The sequence below is a fragment of the Equus caballus genome, chromosome 17 (assembly GCF_041296265.1).
Source record: "Equus caballus isolate H_3958 breed thoroughbred chromosome 17, TB-T2T, whole genome shotgun sequence".
In the NCBI taxonomy this organism is placed as follows: Eukaryota; Metazoa; Chordata; class Mammalia; order Perissodactyla; family Equidae; genus Equus; species Equus caballus.
In genome coordinates, this window is record NC_091700.1 from 38588768 (window position 1) to 38615148 (window position 26381).

General features: G+C 38.4%; 2 protein-coding genes across 8 annotated transcripts in view; one reads left to right on the forward strand and one right to left on the reverse strand.

Moving 5' to 3' along the window:
- Window positions 1–26381, forward strand: part of LOC138918379 (mitochondrial ornithine transporter 1-like) — a 159502-nt gene that overhangs the window by 9862 nt on the left and 123259 nt on the right. The gene's annotated exons all lie outside the window — the stretch shown is intronic.
- LOC138918369 (phosphatidylinositol 3,4,5-trisphosphate 3-phosphatase TPTE2-like) overlaps window positions 163–26381 on the reverse strand; it is a 444167-nt gene continuing 417948 nt past the window's right edge. The window contains exons 45-54 of one of the 2 annotated variants that reach the window (XM_070239621.1): window positions 25545–25605; window positions 24654–24735; window positions 24462–24550; window positions 17383–17444; window positions 15505–15585; window positions 11794–11899; window positions 6875–6966; window positions 4059–4154; window positions 2008–2075; window positions 163–429 (exon numbers count right to left, since the gene is read on the reverse strand). In XM_070239621.1, the coding sequence (XP_070095722.1) occupies window positions 318–429; window positions 2008–2075; window positions 4059–4154; window positions 6875–6966; window positions 11794–11899; window positions 15505–15585; window positions 17383–17444; window positions 24462–24550; window positions 24654–24735; window positions 25545–25605 (849 nt within the window). In that variant the 3' untranslated portion in view covers window positions 163–317. Of the gene's footprint in view, window positions 430–2007; window positions 2076–4058; window positions 4155–6874; window positions 6967–11793; window positions 13064–15504; window positions 15586–17382; window positions 17445–24461; window positions 24551–24653; window positions 24736–25544; window positions 25606–26381 lie in introns of those variants that run through there. The other variant, XR_011427698.1, reaches the window with a different exon arrangement.

A 26381-nucleotide genomic window follows, 5' to 3' on the forward strand; every position in this document is an offset into this window, starting at 1 on the left:
CCAGGAAACGAACCCAGGCCGCAGTGGTGAGCACGCTGAATCTTAACCACTAACCCCCAGGGCTGGCAAGTGTTCCTGTGTACTGTGTTCCAAATTTATCTCAATACAGATGAAAACTATGTGTGAAGTATATTCCTTCAAAGAAGAAAAAAAAACTGCCACTGACATTTTACCTTTTATATTTTTAATAGATTTCTTAATACATGTACATATATGTAAATAAAAGTATACTGTCAAAGAGACAGGTTTTTAAGATGTCAACGTGCAGTAGGGATTGAAAAGACGTGATTCTATCCTGGAAAGGACACTGTGCTCAGTCAGACGTTAGTTCTGGCTTTAAAATATATCTCGACTGCAAACTTTGGACCGTAAATTTTCCATGTCTTCTGTTTATGGGGATTATCCAGTTCGCTTCTTGAAAGATAAAGCCTAGAATAGAAAAAAAATCATTACCTTTAATTTTGGGCTAAGAGGAAAGCCATGCAGCCGGGCCCGCTTGTTAGAGCTTTAGAAGAGACCTGGCCACGGTTAGGCTCAGCCCCTTCTCAGAGCCCGTCCTCCCACCTTCTCTAGGGAGACGCAAAGTATCTTAATCCTCAGTAACACAGCAGTAACAACATGTCGTCAATTCTTTTAACATTGCCTGTAATGGAGTTAATGACATCTGGGTTTAATAAAATAAGTTTCTATATGTGACAAATCAGCCAGAGAGACTCGATGTGTATTAAAACAGAGTAATAAAATACTGAGTGTCTTTCAAATGATGAAGCTGGCATTTTCAGCTGATTAAGAATCTTGTAACTAATAAAAACAGCTTTACTAGGTAGTATGGAAATTTAAATGTTAAATCTTTAGAAACACATAAGTGAGGAGAAAAGTCATCTAATTTGTTGCCTCTCCCATATGATTATGGTGTTTTAAAGGAAAAAACTGTTCTTAGCAAGAACCACTTTTCAGGAGTAGCATCAAGTGACGTTCTGCCCAGATGTCTATATGAGGGACTTTGTTCCTGTTAGGAATCAAAGTTTATTGTTTGCAAACATCTAGGGAAAAAATTGCTAGAAATTTTCCATTAAATCCAAACTTCAGTCTATCAGAACCCATTAAATGTGTGTTGTTGTAAGTGTGTAGGCTGGATGTTCAGTTCAGTGTTGCCTCACTGGACTTGTGTGATTAGATGTAGTTCAGGGTTGAAGGAAAGACTAGGCTTGCATGTAGTGAGAACTATCAATTCATGCCACGTACAGTCACAACCACTTCTTCAAAACTCACCTGCACAATGTTTTGGATATTACTTTCCTTTTGTATTTCATGGTATGGTGATACCAATGATCTGAAATTTTCAGCACCACAAAACATACTCCTTAAAGTGAAGAACTTATAGACTCAGGAATGAGTTTCCAGATATGGTAGAAGATTCTTTGGAATAATAATCTTCAAATCAATTAATTTTTAAAAAAGCTTTCCCAATTTAGTTATTAGAAAATCATTTTAAATGGGAGACTATTAATGATTTTTTTAGCTGTCTTTATGGTACTTATTGTGTCTTATAACTTCTGCCATTGATATAAATGAGTCAATCAGCTTTTAAAACTAGCTGAAGCCTTGCTAGATGATGCCTTCTTTTGGAAGAGAATTTGGTGGTGGCCGGTCATCAGTACATCAACACATACTGAGGACCTGCCATATTCGAGGTACTGAGCAGACTCATATTAAACTTCCATGGGAGGGATTTAGCACCACACCCGAGATCTGATTAGAATACATTTTAACTTATAATGCAGTCCTATGGTATAGACCTTGAGGATGATGCAACAGGGGGTCTCAAGAATAACCATATTTTTTAAATACTCAGATTAAGATGAGTAAGGCAATGAAGAGTGGTGACTAGAGGACTTTTTGGTTTCTATAAATTGAGCTTAGGGTAATCAGCAAAAGACTTGCCATTTCACCTTACACATACATTGAAGATGAAGGCATTTCTACTGGATTATATCATAGCCATACCTGTTTTTCATGAATGATGTATGAAACCAGAAGAAAAACGGGCATTTGTCATAGTACTTAGGAATATTCTAAAAAGACATGGTTTAAAAATAAAAGGTTATTTTTCATAGTAAAATTGATACCAAGAACTAATCATTCCAAAGTGATTAAAATTCCTTCCTTTATTCATGTTTATCAGACAATTGTAGCCATTAAATATGCAGCACTTACAGTCTTTAACATTACACTTAACACGCAAAGGAGAAGGCTTTAAGAGACGGCTCTTTTTTTTTTTTTTGAGGAAGATCAGCCCTGAGCTAACATCCGCCACCAATCCTCCTCTTTTTGCTGAGGAAGACTGGCCCTGAGCTAGCATCTGTGCCCATCTTCCTCTACTTTATATGCAGGACCCCTACCACAGCATGGCTTGTCAAGCGGTGCCATGTCCGCACCCGGGATCCAAACCGGTGAACCCTGGGCCGTCCAAGCGGAACGTACGAACTTAACTGCTGCGCCACTGGGCCGGCCCGAGACTGCTGTTCTTTTGCTGTTTCTACCAAAAATTTCAAGGAAATCTATTTTTTCCGTGATAGGTATTTATAAATGTAGACAGTGGTCTTTTAATCTGGTTTAGATAGTGCTAAACAGAATCTACTAAGGATCTATGATTATTTATGCCCAAATATATTGTCCATTTCTACAAGGAGCAGCTGCATTGGATAATTAACCATCATTATTGATGATGATAAAAATACCTAAATTTTTTGAAAGTGCTTTCATCTCATGGCCCTGGAAAATCACAAAGGCCAGGTATTACTAATGTCCCCTGGGTCAATGCCGTTACACCAGTGCTTCTGCTTGGTGTAGAGACCACTGATAGAGAATTCAAACTGGTCCATTATTCAAGGGGTAACCATCCACTGTGGGAGCAATCCAGGTCACTTGCTTCAACATATTTACCATTTCAGTACTTAACAGATTCTCTCCCAACAGGGAGCAAGCAGCAGCTGAAGGAAGGCACAGGAAATAAGTTTTAAATTGATCAGCATATTTACTTATTGGCAGTTCTCTTTGGTGATTTAATAGGAAGATGAAACGACTGAGGCTTAGAAATTTGTTATATACAGAATAATACACATTTTTTTTGAGGAAGATTAGCTCTGAGCTAACATCTACTGCCAATCCTCCTCTTTTTGCTGAGGAACTGGCCCTGAGCTAACATCCGTGCCCATCTTCCTCTACTTTATATGTGGGACGGCTGCCACAGCAGGGCTTGCTGAGCGGTGCCATGTCCGCACCCGGAATCCGACGGTGAACACCGGGCCGCCGAAGCAGAACGTGCGAACTTAACTGCTGCACCACCAGGCTGGCCCTACTCACACATTTTATGACTATCAATATAAACTATATACATGATATTCAGAGTAATGACAATGGCAGACGTTCAGTTTTTCATAAAGTAAATATTAGATTAAAACTACCATTTACAATGTATTGTAAATCAATTCAGAGGAAAATAAAATCTCCCTCACTTTAAAGTATGTTGTAAATTATGGGGAGTGATTAATTTTTTTTTTTTTTTAGTTTGGCACAAGCTAGTGTTATTTTTTTATTTTTTTAATTTTTATTTTTTTCGGATGTACATCATATTTCAAATTCTGTATACATTACATCATGTTCACCACCCGAACACTAATTATAGTGCATCCCCTTGGGGAGCGATGTATTTTAAAGATACAAAACAAAAATGTGATCACTGCTATAGCGTAAAACATACCTTTGTTGTTTTAACATCTTGGTTTTTGTATTTTTTTCTTATTTGAAAGTTAATCCATGCAAATTGTATAGAATTTAGAAAAAACAAATGAGCAAGAGAATTTTAAAATTACATATGCTTTTCTTTTAAAAAAAAATTATAGATCTGACTTGTTGCTTTTCTTTTCTCCCTCTCCCTGGCTAGGGATTGACATCTCCTATCATCTCCCTTGTTGGGAATTGTAGCAAAGGAAATCCCAAACCAGAATCAAAGACCAGACAAGAATAATGGCATAGGTTGTTTCTTGATTACTCACGGAGGAAGAGAAAAATTGCACTTTCACGTCATCATACAGAGGTGGACAGTTAACAGGTGTAATTATTACTCTGTCTGTTTCTACATCATGATGTATCTGTGAATGAATACATGGAGTTCAGAACTATAAACCTAGCTAATAATGAGATAATGAGTAGAACAGTGAAGTTCACGTTCACTTATTGAGGCTTCCTATATTTATTGAGTACTCTTGGTCTCACAGCCCCATCACATGTATATCTACACGTTAATCATTATTTCTATAAAGTTGCAATACTGTTGTTTACATTTTTGAAAGGCTAACATATCTGAGGGTTATGGTGGGGCACTGTTGAAAAGCAAGTACTCAATTTTCTATTAGAGGTTTACCAAGTAAACTTTACTGTTGAATGTGTGTCACTCAATTTTCATATATTAGGAACATGCTAAGAAGCTCAATTTTAAAGTTGATATTCACATTCAAAAAGCAATGCATAATTGGTCACGTTCTATCCAAAATGTTGTGATTGCTGATGGGATCATAGGCCTTGTTCCTAGCAGACTGCTGGATGGAGTGGCCAAAGATATGTCAAGTTTCTGGAATGAGCAACTTTGAAGCTATACTGAATATTTCTGTTATTGCTTCATCCTTGTATAATAGTGGCACCACAGTGAGAAAGGTCTATACTAGACCTTGTGAAAAATACAGAAGAAGGTGCAGACTCAGTTGACGCTTCAGGGAGCTATACACATAAGGAACAATAGTAGCATGGCATATAATGACGTGTCAAGTTGTATGATGAAGACTGAGTGTGCTGTTGTGTGCTTCAGGGGAGGTTAACCAGAGGTATAGAATGATAAAGCTTCACTAAGGGGGTAGAAATTGAGTTGGCATGGAAGGACTTGTATAAATGAAGAAGAGCATTGAAAAGATAATCCAGTTCAGGCAGGAGGCAGCTGGGGGTGGTGGATGGGGCCAGAAAGGGGAAGGGGGAGGAAAGACCAACAAAAACATGAATCAGACATTATTGTGTTCCAAAGGCCAAAGGGGACCCAGTCTACTTGGAGTGGAGACTGCAGGTCAAGTTATGATGGAAATAAGCTCAGGTATGATAGGGCTGTATCTTGAGAGTTGAAGAGCCAGGGAAATAAGAAGGAAGTTGTTGAAGAATATGGTGGGGCATTTCCTTTGTGACAAAGTGGCCTGATAATTATCACATATAACATTTATTTAGTGATTAATAGCTCACAAAGCAACTTCAACTATATTATGTAATTTAATCCTCACAACACTTGAGATGTAATCTTTATTTTACAGATAAGAATACTGAGCCAAATATAGTAACTGGCTTTGACCATGGGCACTCAGTTTGTCTTCTGCTCTACCTATAAGCTTTTCACAATGAGAGCAGTATTTCAGGATGCATATTGCAGGATCCTATATACTGCATTATAAGGAGAAAGAAAAGGTAAGGAGATGATTGTAGAAATCTAGGCGTGAGCAAATGAGGTCCTAGACTAGGTGGTAGCAATGGGAACAGAAAGGAAGGGAGAGAGTGAAGAGAGATTTCAAAGGTATAATCAGCGGGAATTGGTGACTAACTGAATATAGGGGGCCAAGGCAAAGAGAGAACCAAAGATAATACCAAATTTGAAGGCCTGAGCGAGAGAATGCTGGTGTCATTTGCAGAAGCAGAGGAAAAGCTCATTTGATAACTACGGATCGACAAATGTGTTTGAATTGTTAGGGCAGAGACTGTCCATGTTGTAGCTCCAGTATCTATCACACAGTGGGTGCTCATAAATATATTGAGTGAATGAAAGAAAAAAATTATAGTTTAAGCCAGGGGGATGGATGAACAGAACCAATAATAGAGTATGTGTGGAGAGAAGAGCAGAAAGCCAAGGATCAGGCCTCGGTGAGTGCCCTCAGTTGGGAGGGGGGCACAAAAAGAAGGGAAAGGAGTGCTGTTGGAGAGGTAATAGTAGAACTAGAGACAAAAGCCTGAGAGAGAATTTTAAAAGTTAATTTTTCTTAGACCCATTAAGGAAGCTTGCTTATTGCTTCAGAAAAGGTCCATAGTCTTAGGCATTTCTCCAACATGTAAGAAAACATTGACTACCAGCTCCCATTGCTTTGGGTAAAGAGATTCCTCTTGCATTGTTTCTCACAGAGCAGTTCCATGGGACATCTGAGTTAGAATGACTTGGGACATCACTAAGTCTAGAGATTCCTGGGCCCCATTCCAAATTTCCTGAATTATACTTTTGGGGTGCAACCTAGGAATCTGCATCTTACAAGCTCCTAGGTGATTTTCATGCACACTAAAATTTCACAATCAGTGCCATCCAATAAAAGGACCATGAGGCAGCATCCCACAAAGCACAACCAGAAGGATCTACAACTAGAATATACACCTACGTACTGGCAGGGGGTGGGGGAGAGGCCTTTGGGGAGAAGAAGAAGAAAAATCAAATAAGATTGGCAACAGATATTAACTCAGGTGCGAATCTTAAAAAAAAAAAAAACACCAAAAGGATTCCTTTAAAAAGAAAAAATACTCTGGTAGATTCCTGGGAAACTGCTTGACATTTATGGAAAAATGAAAGACAATGCAACACTCTGAACTGAAAATATATTCTGGAAAATGCCCTGAAAAAACTAGTTTGAGCAGTGAGTTTAATTTAGCTCTGACTAGGGACACTCAGTCGGATGGTAACCAGAAAGCAACTTGGCCTCTCTTTGTGGTGAGCACTGGTCTGGGGAGGTCAAGATGCTGATTTGACATTGAGATTGAGACAAATACCAGAATTTTCAGTTCACATGCTTTCTCTTACCCTACAGTTCTTGGAAGCAGCACAGACAAAGACAATCCTTTTACACATTATTATTTGCACTTTCAGATCACGTCCATTTCCGTTTCCAACACCTGAATGAAATTAAAAAGTTAGGCTGGTTAGAGCAAAGATCAAAATGTCTCCCCAATTAAAATTATGGATTAAAATGAGAAAAGATTATCCCAGCTAACAACGTGTCAATATAGAAACATTTGGGACATGCATAGATTTTGTCTTTGAAGGACAAGGCTTTAAGCCCAAATCTGTCTCCTAAAGCAGACATTATAAGGCTGGAGAAAAATAAAAAGTCATATAGGTCAGCTTCTAAGACTTAGAATCTCATCTTTTCATCTTTCTAAGAAAAAAAAATAGAAAAGGTGACTTGCAACCTTCCTTGTTAATGTGTTTCTTTCTTCAGACTTCTAATCATGATGTTTCTTAACAAATTTAAGTCCAGTTCCTAGCGCAGTCTCTGAAAATATCGAATAGCTGGATCCAAACATTTCTACGGTGCTCAGGATGTATTTACAGACAGATGGTCTCTTGCTCCTTTTTCAATTCCAATGGCCCACTTCCCTTAGCATTTCCTCAAAGGGCTGGTTTCTCAAGCCTCCAATTAATTTTTATTGTTTTCCTTTCAACCCTGCATATTTCACTTAAATATGCATGGAACTAAAGGTACAAAACTAAAACAAATATTCAAATAAAGTCATATACTAATCATTCTTTTTTTTTTTTCCCAAGGAAGATTAGCCCTGAGCTAACTACTGCCAGTCCTCCTCTTTTTTGCTGAGGAACGCTGGTCCTGAGCTAACATGCATGCCCATCTTCCTCTACTTTATATGTGGGACGCCTACCACAGCATGGCGTGCCAAGCGGTGCCATGTCCGCACCCAGGATCCGAACCGGCGAACCCTGGGCCGCTAAGAAGCGGAACATGTGCACTTAACTGCTGTGCCACCAGGCCCCCCATATACTAATCATTCTTGATTGTTCATCTTATATTATGTTTGTGTTGCTTTCTCTAATACCGTATTTTTTTTTTCATGGTTTTTTTATAGCCTTTTTTTTTTTAAGATTTTATTTTTTTCCTTTTTCTCCCCAAAGCCCCCCGGTACATAGTTGTATATTCTTTGTTGTGGGTCGTTCTAGTTGTGGCATGTGGGACGCCGCCTCAGCGTGGTTTGATGAGCAGTGCCATGTCCATGCCCAGGATTCAGACCAACGAAACCCTGGGCCGCCTTGCAGCGGAGCATGCGAAGTTAACCACTCGGCCACGGGGCCAGCCCCAAATACTGTATTATTGATTTGTCATTAGGAATCATGGTTTCTTTGCCTCAGCTCCCTCTGTCCTATTCCAGTTGCAAATCTTCTTCCTACTGATGTCTACCAGAGATCAGTAAAATGTAGAACTAAACTAAGTCAAATGCTTATCAGCTGACAAGAAAAGGGCATTGATTTATAAGCTTAAATTAATTCTCACACCTTTCAAATTTTTTAAATAATTGAAGTATACTTACATGACTTAAAAATAAAAGGTAAAACAGATGAAGTGAAAAGTCTCTGTCTCACCCATCTTCCCGTTTAGTTCTCCAGCCCCAAAGAGATAATCACTACTATTAGTTTCTTGCTTTTCATGCATACATAATCAAATATGAATATATATTCTCCCAGAGAATTTTATATGTGTACACACACACAAATATGAATACACATTACTGCCCCCTTTTGTCTTACAGAAATTGTTGCATACCATAGTACTGTCCTGTACCTTGCATTTTTTTAACACACATTAAAAATTTTATTTAACTCCTTAATTAATAAGGAACCAGTAAAATGTTACAGCTGGTTCAAAGTACTGCACATTTATAGGCAAATAAGGAATGATGAATTTACAGATATAAAACTGTCAACAATCAATCACTTTTCACTGAACACAACTAATTTGCATTTCTATGTACAAAACTTATTTGCATTATTATCAGTTTTCTACAACTTACAGAGTTGTAGAATAGCTTAAAGACCATGAGAGGTGGAGGGAACCACGGAAGGGCACCCTAGACAAGATACTGCCTGTTTCAAAGTCTTCCACACTTTTTCCTGACAGTCTCCCATCCCCTTTCTGTTGTGATCAAAACAATCTGAAAGGAAGATTATTATTCCAAAAGAAGGCTGGTGTCATTAGGTTTGGCCTGATGATTTACATGGTGCAGCAAGAATTTTAACTTCCCATAGAGGCCTTCTTAAGTTGGCCCCACAAGCCTAGACCCACATTGTACTGAACAGCTGCTAAGGTCACAACTTTCTATCTGGAAGTCTTCATGAGGAATCTCAAATTGGACTTTTAAAATCCTCTATTTTATGTTAGCCCGAGATTAGGAAACCAAATGCATGAAATTCTCCATTTTTCACCTGCAGTACTTAAAAATTTGGGTTAGTTCCTCTGTTCACCACATCTGCACCTTATGGTTTTACTAAATGTCTCCACAGAGTTGAAATAAAATTCAAAATATTAAGAGAGAGGTCACAGTCTTAGGATACAATATCAGACTGGAACAACATATGAAATTCTAGAACTTATTAGAAACATTTCTAAGCTTAGGATTTTGAGAAACTAATCTTATTCTCATTGTTCATATTAGAGAAATGCATTAAAACTCCATTAAACTAGGAGGCCGCCCCGTGGCCGGGCAGTTCAGTCCGCGCGCTCCGCTGCCGCGGCCCAGGGTTTCGCTGGTTCAGATCCTGGGTGTGGACATGGCACTGCTCGTCAGGCCACGTTGAGGCGGCGTCCCACATGCCACAACTAGAAGGATGTGCAACGAAGATATATAGCTGTCTACCGGGGGGATTGGGGAAGATAAAGCAGAAAAAAAAAAAAAAGATTGGCAACAGTTCAGGTGCCGATCTTTAAAAAAAACTCCATTAGACTAAATGCCTGTTTGCCTGTTTTGAATAGTTTAATACTCACAGAAGTTTGTATAGATACTGTTATTCCCATTGTTAACAAAGAGGAAACTGAGGCAGAGTGTGCACTCAGGTACCATACAGGCTCTCACACCATCCAGTTGGTCTATAGTTGGGTTTAAATTTCTTAGAGGAAGAAACTGCTCCAACAGCCAACTGTGTTGCCTCTCACTCTGTGGAATAAAGCAGCCTTGCAGTCTAGCGTGCAGGGCCCCACTGAGTGTGGGAAGGAAGGGGAGCAAAGCGCTTCTGACCTCTACTGGGCAGCCTCCTGCTAGAACAGGCTGTGTTTCTAGGCTTTGCCTGCATGATGCTTGCTTGAAAATCTAGACCAAAATTTCCCACAGAAACAATGCTACTAGGTTGAAGTTGGTTTCAGAAGCCAGAAACCTACATAATCTGTTTGTGGTAATCCACCAAAATTCCTCACCACCACCTCTTGGTGGTGGTGATATGGGTGGGTGTGTGTGCATGGAGGAGGTATGTAAATAATTTGAAAAAAGCATTTTATATTTTAACAACTGTAATCTATCTTTTCAACTATGTAGTTTATATATATTTATTTAAAGATTCTTTCATTTGTAAATGATTGGATGAAATGTTAAAAAAAAATAAATATCTAGATCTTACTTTGTGTGACTCTTCAGAAGGCTGAAAACACTAGGCTGTCTGGGTGGATACCAATGCTCTGGCACCATTCCACCCATGAGAGGTCCAGCACTCAGCACCTCCTCATGGTCTGCAATCTGGCTGTTGCTTTAGGGATCAGAAGCCTCACCCCCTGCTGCACCTCTGGCAGTGAGAGTGAGGCCCTATCCCCTTTCTGCTGAGACATCCCTGCCTTCCCACCTCCTGGAGGTGAGCTGTGCAGGAAAGAGAGGTGAGTGATGGAGAAATAGAGACATGGGACTTGAGGCCAGTTCCTCTCCCTTCCTTCCTTTCTTTTCTTTCTCAAGTCCCAGAGATGGACGATCTGACCAATTTTCCTGCCTCCCTGGGCGGTGGTGGATCCCAGTCTCTCTCCATCATTCTTGAAGCAGGCAAACATCAATTCTTTTGAAGCTTATAAGGATTTTTACTCCTGGTAAAAATCAGTAACAGTTGGGGCGTTGAAAGACACCCGATACAGCCCAGGTTTCTCTCAACCCTTTCCAGGCTCATGTGGATTCAGGTAGGGAAGATCTAAGCACTGTCCCCTCAAGAAGCTTTCCCTGACCCCCAGGCTGGGTGGGGCCCAGACTCTGTGTGCTCCCAACACTGTGGTCAGCTCTTTATCTTTGTACTCATTCCGCCCCTCTGCTAACCACCCAGCGACTCCTTAAGGGCAGAGAAACACTAGCATGGGGCTGGCCCAAAGCAGGTATTCGGTAGTTATTTGTAAAAAGAATTTGTGGCAACAAAATTCATTTGCTGTTTGGGCATTTAAGACATCTTGATGGAGCTGCTGAGAGTGAGGGGGCTACAGGTGGAGGAGGGAGGGCAAAAGGAGAGACCAGGGTGGTGAGAAAACAAAGGGTCTCTGAAAGGAGTAGGTGAGAAAATGGTAGAGATGCTGCTGCCAAGACCATCCCTGAACTAGAGGTGGGTATGAGAGAGAAGTGGTCTCCAGGGCTCACAGGCCCTTCCTCTCTTCTGCATCAGAGGTTCCACGCTGAAAAGTCCACCTGGGCTGAGACCAGAGCAGCAATAAGAACAAGAGAAAAGGGAAGGGGATGGACCCCCCAAAGTGGTGATGGGAGAGGAACGGAGAAGATGTCTAAGGGTTGCTAATATGACCACAGCACTGCTAGGCCAATAGGAAATTCCAGGGGGAGGGGTTCATATGTGAGGATACATAAAAAGGCAACTGTGAGTTGGGATTGTCTGTTTTATATAACCGTAAGGGAAACTCTCTCGAATAGTAAGAACACTGGCCTTCCTGCCCAATTTTCCAATTATACTAAAGCACTTACCATGAATTGAATGAACAATAATTTTTTTTATCATAAGTATCCTTCTTGGAGGAAGATTCATATTGTAGATATTTTTCACAGCTGCAAAGTATCCAACATACCTATTCTGCAAAACAACAGAAGCCTCAGTTTAAGTGGAGATGAAAAGTCTAAAGTCAGCATTCCTGATTTTTTTTCTATACATAGAACTTGTTAAGGAGAGTAATTAATTAAGGAAACATTTATTGGATGACATTATATGAATCTACATACATGCCATTATAGGCGTTTTTATATATGTTGCCTCATGACTGAATATCTACCTTAAAAAAAGATACTGAACTAAGTGCTGTGGGGAAGGAACAAGAAAGGAGCCAGGTGTTGCTTATAGGCTGCTATGATTGAGAGGTTGACCAACCAGAACCAACAAAGCAGTTTCAACAACATTACAGTGAGATGCAGCTAACTGCAACTGTGAAAAAGGTCGATCCAAGGGTAGAAGCTTGACTGTGACGGAGTTAAAGGAAGGCTTGTGGTTTGGTGGAGAGTCGCCTCCTAGGCATGAGAGAACTGCAGATGTGAAAACTCAAGAGGAAGACTTCTCTAGGCCAGTGGTAGATACATATTCTTCTCTCGTTCCTTCACTTTGCATTTCCCCAATTCTATTTTCAAGGAAGCCCTGTCCTTTTTAGTCTAGTTCTTCTCCTGTGGCAGGCTGCTCACAAGGGCTCTCTCCTTGAATCTTTCTTCAAGAAGCTGAAGAGTTGAGGTACTGAATCAACTGGACTTAAAAGTTCGCGGACTCTTCTGCACCCAATGAGAAGTGTTAAATTAACTGCCATACTTTGCATTGGAAAGGGCCAGTCAAGGGAAGCGCTCTTGCAATTTCTTAACTCAGAGGTGGATGAAATGTAGTCTGTAGAATGGCCCACAATGCAGGGTCAGAATTTGATGGTATCTGAGAATTACCTCCCCACATGGAGGGAACTCTGTCCTGGGGCTTTGCCAACACAGCTCGGAAACCTGGGGCCGGGTCCTTGTATTGCTCTCCCAGTGAATCAGAAAAGATTCAGTTGTAGCCTAGGGAGTGCCAGTTCTGGACCAAAGTTAGAGAAACTGTGCATGACTACAGAAGAAATGGGGAAGGGAATCTGTACAGCGAGAGTCCTTGAAGGAGTTGCATCTAGCGTCCCCTTGGCTTCTGCCACTAGATTCTTGATCTTTCATTAAAGGATGTAACCCATCATGGCCCTAAAGCTGCTCTTACTCTCACTCTTCCTTCTCCTTCAGCCTAAAACAACAGGGTTTGTAACAGAAGTTAATAAGACAAGCATCTATTTAGTAAGCATTCACTACAAACAAAGGAGATACTATAAGAGGTGCTTTGGGATGCCAAGGTTGGGAAGATGGGTAAGACATGGGCCTTGTCTGCAAAAGGGGCAGAGAAGTCGCCACTTCAAATAGCTAGAGAATAATATAAAGTCACTTAGTCCCTAAAAGAAACACAAAGGGATATAAAAACTGAAAAAGCAAGAGACTACATCAGGCTGGGAAGAGAAAAGGACTCCAGGAAAAAGGGTCCACATGAGCAACAGCATGTGGGTATAAAGTGGTACCAGGCTGAGAAACAGCAAATGGTCCAAATGTGTTAGAGCGTAGGACATGTGAATGTACATTATGGAAGAAATGGTTGGAAAAATAAGATCTTGATGCCAGATTAAAATGTTTATATTTGTTGCCCTTGGCAGAGGGGAGCCATTATGGATTTTGAGCATGGAAATGTCATGATTAGAGCTGGGCTTCAGTAAGTTCAAGTGTTACTTTTAGCCTATAGCTTATTACTATCTTTTTTTTTCTTGGGTGTGGCAGAAAAGTATCAGTGGATAAGGCTGAGTTCTTTTTCCCCAAACTAAATTTCTAGAGCCAGCAGTTACTAAATTTCCAGAGCCAGCTAACAAGGCCAAGGTTATCTATTCAGCTCCCATCACTTCATTCAAAGAAAACTTTCTTTCACAGCCGCATCCACATCTACTTAACAATTGCCAACCAACTCTCACTTCGGTTTGAGAGGCAATATAGAAAAGGCAAAAACAGATGAGATGCTGTGCAGAGGATGGGAAATAATGGGCTTCAGAGTCTGACAGATCTAGACTTGAGTTCTTGGTTCAAAAAAATTTCGCTGAACTTCAATGTTCTAATCTGTAAAATGGGAATCACAATGGTGCCCTCTCATGGAGTTATTGAGAGTATTAAAGGAGATAATGAATACAAAGCACTTAGCGTGGTTCAACAAAGTCTAGTATGTTGTAAACTCTATAGGATAAATGTCCAAGTTCCTTCAATAAACAAAGTACAAGGAATAAAGAAGAGAGATGGAAAAGCTATAAACTAAAAGAGACTTAACAGACAAAGAAACCAAATGAAATGTGTGGCCCTTGTTTAGACCCTGATTGAAACAAACTAAATTTAAAAAAAGATTTAAAGATAATTGTGGAAATTTAAACATGGAGTAGACATTTGAAATTATTAAGATATTATTAAGGTATAATATTCTTAGATATGATAAATGGTTTTAAGGGTTTTTTAAAGAGTCTTTATGTTAGATGTCACACTAAAATATCTGTGGGATAAAATGATCTGATGTCTGGGATTTCCTTCAAAATAATCCAGGTATAGAGAAAGGATGGAGAGTGAGTGTGTGTGTGTGTGCACACGCGCGAGGAGAATGGGGAGAGAATGGATGAAACATGGTTGGCTACATGATGAAATGATTGTTGAAGTGGTGAGGTGACTGTAAGGAATTTATTATATGATTGTCTTGACTTTTTGTGTGTGTGTGAGTAAGTTTCACCCTGAGCTAACATCCATTGCCAATCTTGCTCTTTTTTTTGCTTGAGGAAGATTGTCCCTGAGCTAACATCTGTGCCAATCACCCTCTACTTTGTATGTGGGATGCCTCCAAAGCATGGCTGATGAATGGAGTAGGTCTGCACCTGGGATCTGAACCTGCAAACCCTGGGCTGCAGAAACAGAATGTGTGGAACTTTAATCACTTGGCCATAGGCCGGCCCTGTCTTGACTTCTTATATTTGAAAAAGTCCACAATAAAATGTCTTCAAAAGGAAAAAATAGGGTAATAGCATATATTTCACATGGGTTGTCTGAATATTAAATGAGCTAATATATGTAAAAGTACAATAGTGTCTGGTATATAATAGGCTTTTGAAAAATGTTAATTTCCTCTTTTCTCTCTGTTTAAAAACACAGCCTCCCCATCTCTCTTTCTCTCTCTCTCTCTCACACACACACATGTGTGCACATACACACTTGTGATGTTCTGCAAGGGCTGAATTGTCCCAGTAGGGGTTTGTGAAAGACTCAGTTCCTTTCTGCAGGGAAATAAAAGGCTGATGACTTTAGATATTTTCAGAGGTCTGGAACCTTAGAATTGGACCTTCCTACTTTGGGAGGGGAATCAACTCCTGAATTCTGTAAACAATAACCAATATAAAATGGAAAGCAGGATGCTCTGGGGAGAACTCAGTGCTTGCAAAGCACAGGCATGCCATAGGCATGGCTCTCGGGCCCTGGGAAGGATCCAGGCCTGTCACGGGGCACCCAAGTGCTGCTACCTGATCACCAAAGGAGAAAAGTCTAAATGAAACTAAGTAATAGGCACCAATCTTAACCAAATTCCCCAAAGAACCCACCTTTTTTTAAAAAGAAACTTACCTGGGAAGGAGTTTCTACTCCCTGAAATTTAGAGCTGCTGGTTTTATCTGTTCGTCGTTCTCCAAAATAATAAAGGCTCTCCTATAGAAAAGGGGACAATCCAATCATGGCTCATTTTCACTCTCCTTTCCTATATAAGGTACTCTTAAAGTTTCCAAGGCACATTATTTCCTTAAATCAGCGGTCTTTGGGCAGAGGCTATCCAATACAACAAAACTAAGAAGGCAACATGAAGATCTGCTCTCATCCAAAGGCTGATAAAGACATGGGGTTTCAGAGCTGGAAAGACCTTAGGGATCATCTGGTCCTTCTTCCTACCTTTCCATTTTACAAATGGGGAAGACTGAGACCAAAAGAAAACCAAGTGACCTGTCACGGAGACGTATGCAGCCAGTTGAGAGAGCACAGGCCCAGAGCATAGGTCTCTGGCTCTCAGTCTAGGGCTCTGGGTCAATGGCTTTTGATCTTTGTATTTTTTTATTTATTTTATTTATTTTTTTTTGAGGAAGATTAGCCCTGAGCTAACTACTGCCAGTCCTCCTCTTTTTGCTGAGGAAGACTGGCCCTGAGCTCACATCTGGGCCCATCTTCCTCTACTTTATATGTGGGATGCCTACCACAACATGGCTTGCCAAGCGGTGTCATGTCCGCAGCTGGGATCCGAACCGGCAAACTCCGGGCCGCCAAAGTGGAATGTGCACACTTAACCGCTGTGCCACCGGGCCGGCCCTGATCTTTTTATTTTTAAAGCTACAATCTACATTAATAAACCTAGGACACACACACACACACACCCCTGAAACAAAAGTTTCACAAAATAATACTACCATTTGACATTTTCTATTTAATCTATTTTATTTTATTAAAAAACATGCTGGTCACAACCCAATAAGTTGATTTACAACCCACTGATAGATCATGATCCGTAGTTTGAAAAACACTGTCCTAGAACATCCATTTTATAATTTGTGTGTCTCAAATTAGAAAAAAAGAAGATGGTGGAATTAGAGTGCTGGGCATTGTGCATAACCCACAGCTCCTCTTATCTGGACTGGCGGCCAAACGAGGAGCAGAGCTGCTGAGAGTGTGTCCTTTAAGTGGTAACCTCTCAGCAAGATCATGGCAGAAAAAAGACTGACGACCCTACTTAAAGACGTAGAAACAGCCCACTCTGTCTTCTCACAAATTTCTAGAGGGCACAGACCCCACATATACTGAGTACGCAAAGATAATAATATTCGGGCAAGACTTGGCTCTGAGTTGAAAAACGATACCGTCTATCTTCCTAGCACTTCTGAGGATGTTTAAGGTCCTTTGGAGAATTTACCTAATCAATCTTGGTACTATTCTTGTGAGGAAGGAAGAATTCTGCAGTTGGTGGGAGTAACAGCAGATCTGGGACTAGGGGAGGCGAGTAAAACCTCTAGATTGCTGAGTATTTGTACAATTGCATAACTTGGACCTTACTCATCTCATCTCAATCCTGCCCCCATTGAGTCCTGTTTCTATTTAAAATGTTGCTATTGTATACATCATGGAGTTTTTGCATTAATTTTTATTTTTGAAAGTATTGAATTAGAATATTATTTATCTTAATTACTAAAATTTTTGGCATTCCCTTAATTTTTGTGCCCAAGGTGAGTATGTCACTGACATCACCCTCATCTTGGCCCAGAGTAAGAGGTACCTAGGTTAGTTACTAACTAGAGCAAGTTAAACAAGGATGTATTAAAACCAAGCTTTCTAATAACCACCTCTCCAATTACATTTTCATAAGTACCATGACTCAAAGGATCATCTTAACATCCTACCAGTAAGGTTTCAGAACTAGCGAATTCAATCAGCACAGGACAGAGTTGATAGTAACATCTTTCATACCTCTGCAGTTACAAATATTTCACAGGCAATCAGGCAGGCACAAACCATAGTACCAGTCCGTCCTGGAAAAGAAAACAGTTAGTTCGTGAACCAATGTTCATGGTAATACTTGGTATAAAAATACTCTTAGAAATTTCCTAAGAGTTCATTTTGGATTGATTTTCTTTCACTCTGAAAGTGCTTGTTCAAAGTATTTCAATTCAGAAATAGCCAAAGCTGTTTCACTGCTCAGAGGTTCCACCTGGAATTCTGCCCTAACTCTGTGCATGATCGCACATGGGCACGTGTATACCGTTCTTGAGTTACTACTGCTGGGGGCTGCAGTAATAGGCAGAAGCAATCAGCTCTGCTCTAGGACTCCAAAGCTAAAGAGCTGCTTACCAATTAAGACCTAATTACATACCCTGTTTTTCTAACTAAAAGTACCTATAAAAGATAAAACATGGTCAGAACCCAAAACACTATCGAGTATTTGAATACCCTTTACTCCTTACATTTTCATTAGAGTTTTTAAGTGTGTTACAAAACATATATGAAAGTAAAAAGAGTAGTATAATGAACCCCCATATACCTGTTTCCCAGATTCTATAATTATCATGTTATATTGCTGTACTTGTTTAATTTCTCTTCCTTCTTCCTTCCTTTCTTCCCTCTCTCCCTCTTTCTCTCTCTTTCCTCTATAGCATTGTAAAGCAAACCCTTGATTTCATGTCATTTCATTCTCGAAGTCTCTTATGTTTTATTCCAATTGATACTTTTGTCCTGCCATACAAAATCTGAGTTTAAAAAACATGTTACTTTTATTTTTACGATGATCTGTAGCTTTTGTCTTAGCCAGTATATGCTGAACTTATTTTATGTAATTCCAAACTTACTCTTCTAACTTGAGATGCACTCTATTTTCTAGTCCTTTTCTGTTTGTTTGTTTAATGGACTACTAAACTTATTTTGCAACCCATAGTTTGAAAAACACTATTCTAAGCCAAGTGCTTCCAAAGAGGACTTTGTACCACCGTCTGCTATTACAAATAAAAGCTTCTTGCTAAAGGAAGCTACTGACCATTAACAACCTGGCTCTCAGTTGTATAGACTGTTAACATTTCAATTTTCAAGGACATTTCTGGTCTCTATAACTCTGATATTTTCCCATTTGAAGAAAACTTTTGCAGATTCATGTCCTTGTGACTGTAGATAAGTACAAGCACAGACAAAGTAGATGCTCTCTCATCCAGTCAAGTCGTGTACAGCGGGGAATCGTAAAAATGATACATACTTGCCTCCAATATTTTATTTTAACTTAAAACATAAATGTACATTCATTCACTAAACTTCTGATATTGGACGAAGGTTTTAACATTTTGAGTGCCCCCAACTGGAGTTTTTTCTTGGAAAGGCCAGACTCATGGTATAAACCATTGCCTCATCCATATTTCTAGTTTCAGATTCTTCCGAGCAATCTAGGTGCAGGATCCTTCTAGATTTTACTACTGGAATTTTTCTCCCAATGTTTTACATTAGTCGTACTTGCATTTAATTCAGCTGCAATTTTGGTTGTAGGCAGTCAGCTTCATTGAATCTTCTTGAAACATTCAACTTAGGTTTCATAAAATTGTAACTCTTTCTGTTCACTCTGACATTTTACAGATCTACATAATATTTGATTATTTGACATAAGTATAATAACAAGTAGAACTGGCAGACACTGGTGGAAGCAGAAACACATAGGCAAACTAAAAAGAAGCATACTAGCTACAAGTTTTCAACATGCCAATGGACACCAATAGGTGTGTTTATGGAGGGAATGGAGAACGTGAAATAATCCACCAAGTTGGTCAGATGGAAGTCGTAAGAGAGCTTTTGTTATCCTGAAGTCGGCAAAAGCATCTTGCACCTCTAAATATAATACAATTTTTGGCTTTCATAATGATAACAACTAACATTTGGGTAATGCTTAACAGATCTCATATAATCTTTACAACACCTCAGTGAGGTAAACAACCTGGCATAAAGAAACTGAGAAACTGAGGTTCTGTAAGTTTAAGAAACTTTCACATAGTCAAATAGCTAGATACCTTAATGCCAGCTTATATGACCTTTTGCAACAATCCTTAAACTTTATTCTTTCTCAAGTGGTGTCCATCACCCTTCCTCACAAGGCAGATCTTATATTTCAAGTTCTTGAATCTATAACCAGAGTACTGAGGTGATTTTCCAGACACCAAGAGTGGTAGCTCTATGTATGTATGTATGTATATATGTATGTATGTATGTACGTGTGTGTGTGTGTGTATCCCTTAGAGTTGTTTAAAGCACTTAGCATGTAACTGAAACAATTTCTCATTCAAGATATTCAGACCAAAATAGCCTTTTGTCAGTTTGACTGCCTTACTTGATACAATGAATGTCTCAAATGAAAATGTACTTTGTAGCATCCATTAAAAAAGACTTTGAAAGAGCTAGAGACGCTTAAACATTCACTCCTATTATTTAAATAAAAATATGTTCATTGTATATCTACTAGAAAAAGACTCAGGAAAGATAAGTCTGCTGCTAAAAACTGATAGCATACCAGTTGAAGGATAACAATAATGGCCAATATTATCAAGCCATTGATACTTCTTTCAGATAGATAATTTTCACATTTCATTTAATCTCTAAAATAGGACCATGAGGTTGGAACTGTCATCATCCACATTAGAAAACTATTAGAAAACTAAAGCATGGAGAGTTTAAGTAATTTACTCAATGCCGCAAAATTCTTTAACGGCATAGTTGGGATTTAAACCTAGATCTTTTATTTCAAAGCCTGTGCTTTTAATCATTATGTTTTGATAACTGCAACTTTTCAATTTCTTTTCTTTTTTTTTTAGTCTCTCAACCGGGAAAAAAAATCCAATTGAAAAGGATAGACTAAACATTGGTAAAAGACACGTATAAAAGATAGCCGATGAAGCTGTGAGAGAGTTCTCAGTTAATCTAGTCCTTGGGCCCAGTGGAATTATTTTCCAGAAAACTTAGAATTCCTGACTGGACAAACTTGCAAAAGAGATTCCTCAGCATCACTGGATATTCCTTATGGTGGAGAGCAGGAGAGGTGTGGATAGCCTAGAGCTGATTCATTTCCTGCTTTGCAAATCAGGAGGTAGTGCATTTCCCAAATTGTAAGCCAGTAACCTTGGTGTTAATTTAGGGAGAAATTTTAACACAAATATACTTAAATGGATTTGTTGCATACACATAAAGAAAAGCTATGATCACTCAAGCCCAATGTGAATTTTCCAAGTTCTGGTGGATTTATTTCATTGATAGTCTCTTGATACTCTTTATACCCACTTTTCCCTACACATCTGTACGTTCACAGTACTCCTTGTATGACGTCTCTGCTCAAATGTCTTTGTATTGGTAAGACCTTCCTTGACCATCTACATATCAGTTAGCAACCTCTCTCCCATTACATATTCTCCTTATTTTTATTTTTTCAATTGCACGTGTCACCATCTAATACATATATTTTCTCTGTAAACAATAGACTGTGGTCTCCATGGGAGATGTGCATGTATCTGCTTTGTACACTGTCACATAAATGCATCTAGACAGGATCTGCTGTTCAAGGCATGAATGAATATATTTGCTCTTTCAATTTATCCTGTCATCCAGTCCCATGGCCACTCATTTTTCTCATTTTGTTTTCACTTCCTCATCCACCTAGAAGTATGACGGACAATTTCACTGTTGGTTTTACCAATACTAAATAACAGTGCCAGTAACATTGCCATTCTTGCTTCTGGTCCTTTTGCTGTGCCCATTCTGTAAAAACCTAATATTGGGTCCATTTGGGCACCCACTTCCTCCATTCCTACACCAGAAATGTAGAGACAACAGAGATGCAGAAACACCAGAGATACAGAGAACCACTGGAGAAAAATCACACAACTTTTCATGTTGGTAATAATGTCAATTAATGGTCTGACACTTAAGCTAGACCCTCACTGCAGCCAAAACACTTCTCAATGGTGCTAGTCAGTTCTTTTTCTTGGTTCCCTTAGAATTTGGTTGAAATTTTCCCTACATTCCTTAGGTCGCCAACCCAATTGCCTTCCCACTGACTCTGAGTTTGTGTCTTCATTTCTTTCTTCCCAGAGGCAGGATCTCCGATAACGTGTTGCCTCCCTGAATCCCCGTTACAAGCTTCCCGTAACTACATCTATTCCTGTGACTACACCTCTTCCCTTGAATCTCACTTGTGAGGAGTTTCTCCTCTTAATTCAGCCAAATCCTCCACTTGGGCTCTGGATCCCATCCCCTTCTCTCAACTCAGGGTTTTGACTTTATCAGGCCCTACTCTTCTGTGTCTTCAACCACTCCCTCTCTTTGACTCCTTTCCCTTGGCAAATAAACATATTCAGCTCCCCTTACCCTATCTTATAAACAACACTCACTATCAGCCCCAAATGCTCAGACAACTAACTTCTCTCTGTCCTTTTACAGACAAGCACCTTGACTCTCTAGTCTACACTTGCTATGGTCACTTCCTCCTCGTTAACGATTCTGGTGCTGGCTGTCTTTAGACTCTATTTTAATAATTATAATAGCTACCATTTACTCACTGTTTACTATGAATCAGGTACTCTACTACACAGTGTAATATGCATTACTTCATTTTAATTTCTTAACAATCCTTTAAGGTAAGTATTACAATTCCCATTTTACAGATGGGAAAACTGAGGTTTTGAATGGCTATCTAACTCACCTAAATGGTTAGCGATGGTCCTAGGTTTTAAATCTGGACAGTTCAATGCTAATTATCCCACCATTACCAACTGCATAATAATATGCACACTTTGAGAAAGACTGTTCTACATCAATGTATCTATCTTAGTCTTGAGCTCCTTTATATCCCACTGATGTGACTGCCTTTTCCAGTCACCTGCAGGCTTGCTTGACTCCTCTGGTCTTTTCAGTATTTCTTCACTGCACCTGGATCACTGTTTTTGGAGTTTTCTTTGCTGGAACCTTTTTTTTTTTTTTTTTTTGCTTCATCTGAGGTATTTTGTTATTTATCTGGCAAATCTGGCAAGGAGGTTTCTCTTACATTTTCCGATAAAAGATAAAAGAATATTTATTCTAAGAAATCTAAAGAGTTTTCTTTACAAGGGTACTGAGAATATTAAATCTGGGTACTCTTTGCATTAAAGTTCAAGAAATCTAACAAAGATGATTGAAAGTTAAAAAGACTATTTCTAAATCAAGATGATAGTTTGAGCACCAATGATAGATTGAAAACTTCCACCTCTGTATCAAACATATGGAAATGATAAGGAAAAAAAATGGCTGAACTCAAAAATAAAAAGGCAAGGTAAACTCAGAGGATCAGAAATGGAGAGAGGAGTCAAGCTGGTAGGTAGGAGTTGAAGCCAAGAAACCTCAAAATAAACTATTATAGGAAAAACAAAAGGGTGAGAGGATCCACAGAATGCAGGAAAGTAGATAAAAAGAAACATAGAAAAATTGTGGTAAATATAAAACATATAGTTGAATGTCATAAATAAGTCCAAATATGTCAGCAATTGCAATAAATACATTGAAAATGAAGATACTGAGATTGCATGTTTAATGATGCAGGTATATGCTCTTTAAAGAGACATATCTAAACCAAAATGACACAGAAAGGTTGAATGTAAAATGATGAAAAATTTATAACAGAAATAACCCACTGAGAAGATATAATAATGTATTTGCATGCACCTAACAACACATTATGAAATATAAAATGCAAAAGTTGATAGAATTAAAAGAAGAAATCAACACACAAAATAGTTGATACAAAGAAATAGTAAAAAAGAAAAGAAATACTAAATAGAAAGATTTGAGTAATATAATTAATAAGATTGATTTAATGGATAGATAGATTTATAATAGATAGATAATAAGATTGATTTAATGGATAGATAGATAGATAGATAATGGATAGATAGATAGAGGAAAACTGATACGAATGACAATTTAAAAAAAAGAGGCTGCTCTGATGTGCACCAGCTGAACACCAGCCCTCCAAACAATCCTAAAGGGAAATCAATGAAAGACATGTGAACACAGAATAGTCCTCTCTCAGAAAAAAGAAAAAAATGAAATTTGAAATGAATGTTTTCCTTCAAGCAGGGAATTAGCTTTAATTAAAAGAATAGTGAAGCCAATTGCTTGAAATTATAATATTTTAGGTTGAGCCATGTGAAATGGCCATTTTTATAAGTGAAAGATGGTCCAAAACTGACAGTTCCATGTGGTTCAACCTCTATATTCTTCATTTATCCATGGCATTGTAAATTGCTAACATATACAGAATATTTCAACCTGTGGATCTGGAGACAGAACTTGCCTACTCACTAATGGGCTTGAAACTAGTTTTCAAATAAGACTAAAACTTGATTCTACTCAAATATATACGGCAGTTTTAAAGAGTTATGTTTTCCCGGAATTCAATATAAAAAACCATTTTACGGCTCACCAAAAACATAATTCTTTGTCAAAAATTGAGAAATATGCTTGGATGATTATTAAAAGTCTAAAGTTGAATGAGAGAAAATCTAATTCAACTTAAATTGGTTGGATTTACTAACAGCTTTTTTTTTCATTGTACACCCACCAAAATCATCTTCTTTGTATCATTACACTATAAAAATTCCAGTAGATTTGGTTTTTGAAATAGCATCACTGTTGGTGCCCTTAACTTTAAAAGCCTCTCACAAAGTTTAAGAACAATCTTAAATAGAACACAAGTGCTCAGACAGTTTCTAAACACTGTATTTTGACAGATTATTTTAGCAAATCAAAAATGAAGAAACCAAATAGTCAATAACAACGGAAATTTCTTAGTTTTTATTCCTATTTTCTTCCCTTCTTTACTCTCTGCCTTCCTCCCCTACTCCCCCCTTTCCTTCCCTTTCTTCAGTCTTGAAGCTAATATTAAAAAGTGTTAACAATTATTAACACTGATTAATAGCAGTATGACTTGGTCTTGTACCTTAATATGTTTTTCACATTTCTCAAAAAAAGAGAAATAAAAAGAAAAATGTTTTTACCTTTTCCGCCTTTACAGTGAATCACCACAATGTTTCTTTTATCCTCAGCCATCCACTCAATGACTTCCTTCGAAAGAGTCAGCATCTCTCTGATTTCAAACGTAAAATTTTTAGTTGAATTAAAGTACTTCAAAAAAATTGAGCTCAATTCATTTAGCCCTCTTCTGACAGCCAACTTGGCAAGAAACTTACTTTAGAGTGGGCACATTGTGATCATCAATCATGACTCGATGGACCCTGTGGTGGAAATGCTTAGGATTGTAAGATCTTTCACCTAAAATAGATGATGCATGGGTCATACCTCTATATCTAATAAACAAAGTAAATGATCAAGTTATGAATAAGTTATGCTTTTCTGTTAGAAATTCCTTATTCACCTTTAAAAGGAGCTTTCTGACTGGCTCCTCCTGCTCTAAAAGAAACTTAAGGGTCTCAAAAATATAAGGACAGTAGTGGTTTGTCCATCTTGAGTAACCTAAGTTCAACCTATTTTGGTTTGCTTAATAGGACTTACTTTTAATTTTCTAGCAGGCTACTCATTACATTATTATAGGGTAGTTAAGCACCACAGAGCAGAAGCAAATGTGGTCGACCAAAATGTTTGCCTCCTGAAAATGATAATTTAATGTACAGGAAGAGGAGAAAATCAAGAAAGACAAAGTAGTAAGCTGAGATATAATCTGTTTTCTACACCGTTTTCTTTTTTTTCTGTGTAGGGCCCTGCTCTCCTCACACCCCACTCCTAGTGGGTTAGAGAATGAATTTGTTGAATTATCTGTCTTCAAAACAGGAGCTGGCAGGAAGAACAGAAATATTTTCTTCACCTAAAACCACTAGAGCATACAGACTCCTAAAATGGCTCCGCCTCTACCCCAGCCTCCTGTCTCGCTCACGGGGCACTTCGTGCTGTTGAGCTATCTTTTCCCACCAAATAGGGCCAAGAGCAAGATGGAGATTTTTTAACTCACTTCCCACCACTACCAAATACTTATGACTAAATGAAACGTAAAAACTGAATCGTCTTCTTACATGCAGTGATTGGTTTTCTATCTATAGTAGGAAAATATCTAGTTAAGTACGTACTGCATAGATTGTAGACTTGGTAGTGGTTTCGATGCTTGGTGTCCAGGAACCGCACAACTTCCTAAAATCGATGGACACATATATTACATATATCCACATGGCACCAACATAAGCCACTTCCTAGGAGTAGCCTGAAATGGTTATTACCTTTTATTCCCTTGTCCCTCACTTAGCACCTTTTAGGGGAGATTCAGGGACTATAAGAGTATGTGCATTCCAAATCACATCTAACCCACTGATAGTTTTCAAATAGCCCACAAGGTTGTGCTTGACTACCCTGATTAGCCTCTACTATAAATACACATTGTTTAAAGATACCAGACAAGGAAATTAGCTGGTTGACTAGTTTTAAGTGAATTTATTCCTACTCATTAATTCGCAGTACTATATGATTCTTATCTAGATCTAATTCTACATAGATATGTATTTTAGATAATGATCTGGATTTTACCATCTACCTAAGCATTACTTAAATAAATAAATGCAAAAAATGTATGTATGATTGTGTGCATGTGTGTGCATGACAGAAAAAGATAAACACATTATGTCAAATTTTAGATAAATGGTAACAATATGGAGAATTTCTTGGCTCATCTGTGTTTTCTTATTTTCTAAAATGAATATATATGTGTGTATGTGTATATATGTGTATGTTATACACACATATATGTATATATGTATAACTAAAAATAATAAATAGTGGTTATTATTTAAAATACAGTTAATATCACCATACTAATACAACAATATTTCCAGCAAACTTATCCAACTGCAACACACACGTGCATGTATCTCTGCCAAAAACAAAAGTGACTGTAAAAAATGTCAAAAATTGAT